We start from the raw sequence: 9,474 nt of genomic DNA, 5'->3' as shown, positions 1-9,474 counted from the left end.
AGACATGAAAGCAACCAGGAAGGAGAAATAGGAAAAGAATGAGGGAGGAATAGAAAAATGAAACATAACCTCACCGGCATTTAGCAGATGCTCTTATCCTCTGATACTTACACAACTCTTCTCTGCGTGTTTTTTTTTCTTTCCCATTTTTTTTATTTCTTTTTTTTTTTTTTTTGCCATTTATACAGCTGGATATACGGTATACAGGAGCAATGCATGACATCAGTTTCCTACCAGGGAATCAAACCTGCAACCTCTACTGTATGTTACTAGCCCAGTTCCTTACCCACTGCGCTACATCGCTACCCGGCTCCCAATGTGATATAATGCCAAAACCCAGGGTACATGCTGCTGTACCCCTCAAACACGGGGAAGGTGAAAGTAGACTTCACGCCACGCACTTGAGATCACGCCGAACTGATCATTAATACATCGCTGCCCTTATCAGTCGTGTCATCAGTCAACCGATTAGTATTAATTATCGATCATATCGTTAGGTATAGTTACTGTCCTCATTCCTCTCAGAATCATTCTTTCACTGCAGCTATTCTCTGTTTTGCAGTTGCCTTGTGTCTGTAAAAGGTATACGTGCTTTGGCAATGCACGATGTAGCTTGTCGTGCCAATAAGGCAATTTGAATTTGAATTTCTTTTTTTTTACCAAGGAGGAGCTGTGGTGAACTCTTCTCCCTGTGGCCAGAGAGAGTCATTCCAGAGCAACTGACCCGAAAATGACACCCCCCAACACCCCCCCTCCTCCCCACCCGCCCACCGCCACCCACCCCCACGCCGAACACACCCACCACTTCCCCTCCCGCACACTGCCTCTCACTCCCCACTGTCCCAGGAAATCCGGAAAGGGGAACCACAACAGCATTTCGCCAGGACCTCTGGGTAAATATTATTTTTGTGTTTAAAGTGCAGGGAAGAAAGCGGGTGGGAGGAGGAGAAGATGAGGAGATGAGGAGGGGAGGAGAAGAGGAGGAGATGAGAGGGTATGAGGAGAGGACAGGAGAGGAGGTGCTATCTCTGACTGTGAGGAACAAGATCCACAGTTCATCAGTCCATCTCTTTCCTGGCACAGCTATTTCTCTGTCTTCCTCCCTATCAGTCTCTCTCCCCTCTCTTGAGCTCTGTCTGTCTCCTTCCTCCCTGCCCTCACTCACTCGTTTTTTCTCTCTCTGTCTCTCTATCACTCTCTCTACCCTCTTTTTTCTCTATCTGTCTCTCTCCCCTTTTCCCTCGCTCACCCACTTGTTCTCTCTCTTCTCTCTGTCTCTCCATCACTCTCACTACCCTCTCTTTTTCTCTCTGTCTCTCTACCCTTTGCCATCACTCCCTCGCTTGCTCTCTCTCTCTCCTCTCCTCGCCTGTTCTCTCTCTCTCACACACTTTCACTGTCTCTTTGGCTTTTTTTACATCTTGAAATCTTTACATTTCCACCCATTCTGTAATCTCCTGCACTTCCCCCATCTGTAACTGCAGCGCATTAGTTCAAGTACACAATCCAGCCAATAGGGGGCCCCCTTCACAAGACAAAAGGAGCACTGATGCTTCCATCAGTGTAGATAAATTCACTTTCAGGCTCTGCCTTCTGGGTTCTTTTTAGTGATAATACTTAAGATAATGTGTGTGTATGTGTTTTTTTTATTTGTTTAACTAAACCAAATAACATACTTCCATTACTGTACACAACCCCCCCCCCCCCCCCCACAATATTCACACATAAATCTGTGCTTTGTAATTCTACACCGCCACACACAAAGCTTCACAGTGTTTTGGTGAAAGGTACATTGGGATATATAACTTCAAAACAACTGCTGCTGGGCACAGCCATTTTTGGGCATTCCCAGAGATGACACAAAGCAGGTGACTGTGTTGTATAATGCCTAGACAATAAAGCTTGCGACTAAGAGGTTGCCAGTTCAAATCCTAGGCCAAGCACTGTAGCTGTATCACTGAAGTCCTTCAATATCAATGAATTATCTTCAGAATGTCTGAGACATACTGGTGTTTAATAATCAAATGGCATAAAGAAAACATCTATCAACAGAATTTTTGTCGACAAAGATTTTGTCTTTCTCAACAAAAATCCTGTCTCCTTTACCACCGAGTGTGCAGTCACTGCACTGCAAACTTAAAAGTCGTCCTGTTTCTGTTCGTTTTTTTTTTTTTTGGCCCACAGTCTGGCCAGACAAACACATTGCTGCCCACCTGCTCTCAAGTTTCTGCCTCTGTCTGACCCCAGAGACAGAGAGATAAACTGAGAGAGAGAGAGAAAGAACAGGGAAGAGAGACAGATTTAATGTGCGTCTCCACTCCGGATCTAAGGAGCACACTCCAGCCAAGCGCAAATACAAAAGATAGATATACGAGGATAGAGACAGAGAGAAATATGGAAGCTTGCACAATTGATGGTGGATCATCTTGGTTACATTGTGGGTGAACTGAAGGCCAAAAGACTTGGCTTGAGCTCATTCGCTTGAGCTGAGACCAGATACACCACAGACCAGGGAACCATCTGGCTGACTATAAACCTGGGCATGTGTGTGTGTGTGTGTGTGTGTGTGAGTATGCGTGCGTGTGTGTGCATGCATTTGTGTGAGTGTGTGTACATGCATGCATGCTTTTATGTGTGTGTGTATGGATTGGGACAGTACCTCATAATCCCTATAACATCATACAGGTTCCACCCACATTGCAGAACTGCAACACAGAATATTTTCGCCGCTGGTGCGTGAGTGTGAATGGGTGAATGAGAGGCATTAATTGTAAAGCGCTTTGTGGTAGCCGTAGTTGCTGAAAAAAGTGCACTATAAACGCAATCCATTTCACCATTTACTGCAAAACGTTTCAAGGGCTACGGAAACGACGCAATGCATCGTCTTTATCAGTGCCCCCTGTCTGCTAGACCACGCGCCTGTTCCCTCTCTCTCGCACGCACTCCCTCTTCCCCTAACATGTCCCCTGACGTCCATTTGAGCAGCGAGTGTTTTCTGCGGTTTGCAAAACAGAACATTAACTTTTAAGTCTTTTCTTTTTTCCCCGGTCCGTCTCTGCCGAGTGTGCTGTAGCCTGAACCCTGGCGCGCGGCCAAGGATATCCTGCAGCCGGCGTATAAGGCCCAGCTTTCACCGGCCAAGAATGCGAAAATCGCTTTCAGAGGGAATGCGCTCGGTAGGTGTGGTTTAAAAAAAAAAGGGGTAACTGTGTCCGCAGGTGGTCACATAATCCCAGGTAACATTTTAAAATAATACACCTGTCTCGGGAACGGCAATAGCCTATATGTAGTAGATTTTTTTAATGAACTTGCATGGCAACAAGGGGATAGGCCGTGGAAACGTCTTTCCGATAAAATTACACGTCTTAGAAACGCGATTATAGGCTATGAAAAGTAGGCCTTTCGCCGCAAACACCACTACAGTCCGCGAACAAAAACAAACAAACAAAAACAGGAGCAAACAAATACAGACTTGGAAGTAAACGTGGCCGCGGGAACGCAAGACCGAGACATAAACATACTGGATCGAATTTTCTGGAACTAAAAATGAGTTGAGAGTGCGACGCCTGCGGGGTTTCGAGGGTCTGTGGAGGCAGAAAGAAAGACGGCAAAAATGAAAGAGTGAGAGAGAGAGAGATAAGGGAACGGGTACGAGTGAGAGAACACAGAGAGATGTGTGGGAAAACTGTGAGAATTAGACAAGAAGGAAAAGTACAAAGGGCGTTTTGTGACGTCCCTCCGGTGCCCTTACATCTGAGGGAAAAAGGCCGTGACGCCTCGGTTTGACGGATTCCGATGATTTATCGCACTCGACTTGACACAGCCACTCTGTCTGCCACTCAGACAATAACACGGGTCACCGCTGTGCACAGACAGACTGGCAGCTTGGTCAGTGTCCGAGATAAAAAAACTGACAACTTGTCCATTCATTCGAGCACAGCGCTGAGTCAAACAACGAATTTATTGAGAGGTCTGATTGCTATCTCAAAACGACGATTAGCCCATAAATTATAGTCAAGTAGTCTACTTATGTTTGCCCGTATTTTTTAAATGAGATTACTGCTGTGAATGAACAGGAAGGCAAATGTTTTCAGAAAGAGAGAGAGAAAAAAATAACTACGGCAACAATGGTTCAGGTGCAGAACGATGAACACATTCGGAAATGGGAATATATATAATTATAAACATCCTTTGTATAATCGCATTCTCTTTAATTCATCGTATAACGTATCGTGAAATCAAAAGCTTCAGTCTGACTTGGCTGTGTCCGATGCCCCGTGAGGTAGCGGCTTTCCTTCTCAAGATTTTACTTCGGGCGCATCTAAACTCTGGCAATTTACCAGTATGAATTTTCTGATATAAAAAAAAAAAATAATTTTGCCCTGGCGAAAATAATGCTCTTCACAAGCTGCGCTCACTTTCCTCGCCCATCTTAAAATAAAGTGGGGCATTACACCAGAGGTTCACCTCCTCCTACTTCTCCACCTCCTCCTAACGGTAAACACAGTCAACTACAAACTTCTGCCGCGCGCCGCGAGTGCTCTCATTGCAACTGCGGGACAAGTTGGGGCGAAGCGGACGTTAACGGAGCGGAGAGCAGAGCCCTGCAGTCGGGGGGTCAGAGAATGGCGGGGCGCCGGAATGATTTGTGCGCCTCTTCGGAACGGCATTTTTAAGCCGAGGATAATCGGCAGCAGAGGGACGTCGTTGCGTTTTGCGAAAGCGGAGAGAAATAAAGCGGAAGCGAAGGACAGAGTTGAGGAAGGAGCCGCTCCGAAGAGACGCCGCCGCCGTAGCCGCTCGTCTTTCATCTCGAGATGGTCTGTCAGACCGGGCTACGATGGGTGCTCCTAAGTGCTTTCTTGTACACGGTGTCAGCCCAGGAGGCCCGTCGACGGCCAAGACAGTGTGATGCACCTAGATCGGTGAGTTCGGCGAAACGTGGCTGCTAGTTTACCTGTCGATAGCAACTGGGTGTTGCATACGAGCATTAAACGGGCTCTTCCGCTAACTGTTTTGATGACCATTTTAAAAATATACTTTTCTAAAGATCCGAAATCACATCGAATAGTTCACAGTTGCATTAAAATGACATAACGCATTACATTAATAGGTTTAGATTTTCTGAACACCGTAGCCCTGTCACGTAAATGTTGTCATAACATTTTATTTAGCTTAATGTAGCTAGATATATATGCTGCACACATATTAAATAAGACTGAAACAAGGAACTGGAAATCTAAATGTTATATGTGTACTGTGTTGAAAAAGTTTTCAAGAACAAATATTTAAAACACCCAGTCATTGATTATGGTTATAATCGGCTACTGTTATAATAGGCTAATAATAATAATAATAATAATAATAATAATAATAATAACAACAACAACTATAACAATAATACTAATTATTTTATTATTAGTAGTAGCAGTAGTATTAGTATTAATAATATTATTTAAAGTTTTATAATAATAATAATAATAATTGTTATTATTATTATATTGCATCATCGACTAATAATACAGTATAAATCACTAACCAATTTTAATAACATAATGAATGTATTCACATTAAATGCTCATATTTTGCCCATAGTACTGCAGCATCAATTTGATAATTGTTTATCAGATGTTATAGTAATGTCAGGAGGCACACAATGTTCGTTTAGTGTGTTTGTACTGCAATCCGCCGAGTTCTAGCAAATAGGCTACTTAGTTAGGCTTTAAAAGTGAATAGCTTACGATAAATACAACCGAACGAAATATTGCTTAATCTGGGCAGTCCTATTGCTGTTTATCGGTCAGGGCAAAGTGTGAAATGTCTTTTGGGATATTTTTTTTCCCTTGATCCCAATCAAAGAGATATGGAGTATATTTCTAACATTATCAAATGGTTAAATTTCACAGGACATTTTGTGTTTACTATATTAATTATATTAAGCTGCTGCAGGCTATTTGCCTTCTCCTTTTTTCAGGAAGATGTTGTTCTCATCTGTCTGTCATTCTGGGTGTGAATTTATCTGGAGCCCCGCAGATGAACAGAAATCTAATTACAATCACGACTGCAGAAATCTAAGCCACACAGATCCTTAAATTCAGATTAGGCACGAGGCGAATGCAGTGTTAAGACCCTCATAAACGACGAAGAGTGAGTTCCAGAGGTGAATTCCATTTATAAAATACACCCGGAAATTAACAGCGAAAAACACCCAACAGCTAGCGCGTGTCAGCAAGTGTCATATCGACAACAGTAAATTGTTTTGGATTAATTGTATATAGCTTGTTATTATCCTGCCACGCAGCACCGTTATTACAGCATTATGATGAGGTCTTAAGTCAAAAGACCTTCATTGCTATTCCCTTATTATAATTTGTAAGACGTCAGTGCAGCGCTGTCTGTTTTCTGTTAAATGTAATTACCCCATAAACCGGAGCAGTTCGCTTCAGTGCCCCGGCGAGTTCGTGCACTGAGAAAACACTGCGCGAGAAGAAAGAATCACCGCTTTTCTCTGAAGAGGTTACTGCTGTGCTGTTGGAACAGAACGCAGAGCCCAAGTAACGATTTTTGCAAACAAACAAGCGGAGAAAAGCCAATAAAGAAAAGCAAATGAGCCAATTAAGAACCGTTTACTTTGAAGCGTGTGATCCCACGAGGAACTCACGCATAGGCATAATAATAATAATAATAATAATAATAATAATAATAATAATATCAATCGATTGTTGCAGGCCTAGTCGGTTTCAAGATAAAGTATATACTGCCAAACTTGATTGCATTGACAATGACGTAAGTTACAAAATTAAAATGTCACCGCAGACACGTGTGCTTAGTTTTTAAAAAATCATGGTTATTTGAATTCTACAGAAATAAATAAGATATGAACCTAGCACCTACACAGTGCTTAGAACGAATGACAGTGTAGCGTAATAATAATAATAATAGTCTAATAATAATAATAATAATAATAATAATAATAATAATAATAATAATAATATACTCACAACAACAACAACAACAACGATAATAATAATAATAATAATAATAACAGCATTCTTATTGTTGGTGTACTTATTATAAATTTCGATAATCTATGAAGCGAGTTTGTCGTGTTCGCGCGAGCACTGTGGTCCAGGCTCGCGTGTTTTGCTTCTGTTTCTGTTTTTCGAAGCGTCCTGTTTACTGGCAAGGACAACTGCCGAAACGCACTTCGGCAAAGCGCGGGGCTGTTTACAACGAGAAATGCGCTATATAATCTCAGCCCGACCTCAAAAAGCAAAGTTCAAGCCGTGAACCAGAAGCCATGAACTTTATTATCACCCCTTTATTTCGTTGTTGTTGATAACAACAAAAGCAAATAAAAAGTAAGTAAATAAATTACAAAGAATAAAAGCCAGTACAAATGAGCAAACCTTGACTTCAAACAACAAAAAAATGAAGGCTTTCTGACAATTAGGAATTAACATTGAACAGGTTTTTCAGTGTTGTATGAATTTGTCTGCATTCACTTAGAGTCCACTGCTTCTAAAAGAGCATCTCCATCTTTCTTTCTGTTGTTCTCCCTATATCTGATCTCCCTGTCCTGCAATGCCCAACCCCAAACCCTGAACCCCCAACCATCGATCCCCGAACCCCGAACCCTCAAACCCCAAACCCCAAACCCTGAACCCCAAACCCCAAACCCCCAACCCGAACTCCTGAACCCCAAACCCCCAACCCCAAACCCCCAACCCGAACTCCTGAACCCCAAACCCCAACCCCGAATTCCTGAAACCCCAAACCTCGAACTCCCTAACTCCCCAACTCCCCAACCCCCCCCCAAAACCCCCGCAGGAGAGTGACATGAACTCCTTCCTGTGGACGGTGCGTGGGCGCGACCCCGCCTCCCCGCCCTCCTACCTGTTCGGCACGATCCACGTGCCGTACACGCGCGTCTGGGACTGGGTCCCGGCGAGCTCCAAGCGGGCCTTCCGCCGCAGCACCAGCGTCTTCTTCGAGCTGGACCTGACCGACCCGCAGACCATCTCCCGGCTGACCAGCTGCCAGCTGCTGCCGCGCGGCGAGAGCCTGCAGTCGCTGCTGCCGGAGGACCTGTACCGCCGCCTCAAGCGCCACCTGGACTACGTCAAGCACATGATGCCCCGCTGGATGACGGCCGACCAGCGGGGGCGGGGCCTGTACGCCGACTACCTCTTCAACGCCATCGCCGGCAACTGGGAGCGCAAGCGGCCGGTGTGGGTGATGCTGATGGTCAACTCGCTGACCGAGTGGGACGTGCGCTCGCGCGGCAGCCCCGTGCTCGACCTCTTCCTGGCCCAGGAGGCCGAGCGCCTGGGCAAGCGGACCGGCGCCGTGGAGCGCGTGGAGGAGCAGTGCCACCCGCTCAACGGGCTCAACTTCTCACAGGTGAGCGCGGCTGGGGACGGTGTCACAGGGGAGTGTTACAGGGAACAGTGTCACAGGGGCGACTTACAGGGAACAGCGTCGTAGGTGAGAGTTACAGGGAACAGTGTCGTAGGTGAGAGTTACAGGGAACAGTGTCACAGGTGAGAGCTACAGGGAACAGTGTTACAGGTGAGAGTTACAGGGAACAGTGTCACAGGTGAGAGTTACAGGGAACAGTGTTACAGGTGAGCGCTACAGGGACCAGTGTCAAGGGTGAGAGTTAGAGGGAACAGTGTCATAGGTTTGAGTTACAGGGAACAGTGTCATAGGTGAGTGTTACAGGGAACAGTTTCATAGGGGAGAGTTACAGGGAACAGTTTTACAGGTGAGAAGTAAAGAGAACAGCTTCAGAGGTGAGAGTTTCAGGGAACAGTGTCACAGGTGAGAATTACAGAGAACAGTTTCACTGGTGAAATATAAACAGAACAGCTTCACAGTTGAGAGAGGAGACAGGTGGCATTCAGATCTGGATTTCAGATTGAGGTTTAGTTTTGAATCAGAAAATGGTATTCACAGCTTCCAATAAAATGTAAAATAAGATAAAACACTTATACGATACATTCAAATCATATATGTATATCAATTTTCCATTTTTTAATAGGAATGCATCTTTTGCCTAAACAATCCGTTGCAGTCATATTGGCTTTTAGATGGAAATAATATAAAGCACAATACAGCATCGGCATTTAGATGGTAAAGATGTAAAGCAGTGATATCAGCATTTAGATGTTAAGGATATAAGGAAGTGATGTGTTGTGTGGTCTTTCCCGTGGATAATGATGTTAACCTTGTGTCATGGCCCATTCAGTTTGATTATGTATTGGGGGTTTTATGTGCGAAAAAGAGATAAAGGCCTTGCGCAAATGTTATATTTTAAAGAGGTCCATGGAGGAGGAAAAAAGCCGCGCGGGCTAAAAGATAATACTCCCACACGCTGGCTCTGGGACAGAAGTCTGTAGCAGAGGAAAAGACATTTCGAACTCGAGTTCGTCTTCAGTGTCAGCCTCGATGTCTCATTCAGCTCGACATTCT

The 9,474-nt window shown here is 44.4% G+C and overlaps 1 protein-coding gene across 1 annotated transcript; it reads left to right on the top strand.

Annotated features, from left to right (window-relative positions):
* The first annotated feature begins 4,502 nt into the window (after positions 1–4,502).
* Positions 4,503–8,487, top strand: LOC118225207 (metalloprotease TIKI2-like). The gene is made up of 2 exons (XM_035413303.1): positions 4,503–4,925; positions 7,831–8,487. The coding sequence occupies exons 1-2, from the start codon at positions 4,818–4,820 to the stop codon at positions 8,485–8,487; spliced, it is 765 nt and encodes a 254-aa protein (XP_035269194.1). The 5' UTR covers positions 4,503–4,817.
* The last annotated feature ends 987 nt before the right edge of the window (positions 8,488–9,474 follow it).

The sequence above is a fragment of the Anguilla anguilla genome, chromosome 4 (genome assembly GCF_013347855.1).
Source record: "Anguilla anguilla isolate fAngAng1 chromosome 4, fAngAng1.pri, whole genome shotgun sequence".
Lineage (NCBI taxonomy): Eukaryota > Metazoa > Chordata > Actinopteri > Anguilliformes > Anguillidae > Anguilla > Anguilla anguilla.
Note: the sequence above shows the minus strand (reverse complement) of the source record. Positions and strands in the feature narration are given on the sequence as shown.

Coding starts and splice junctions, on each gene's coding strand:
- LOC118225207 (XM_035413303.1), top strand. CDS start 4,818: ATGGTCTGTCAGACCGGGCTACGATGGGTGCTCCTAAGTGCTTTCTTG. Junction 4,926..7,830: donor AGTGTGATGCACCTAGATCG/GTGAGTTCGGCG, acceptor AAACCCCCGCAG/GAGAGTGACATGAACTCCTT.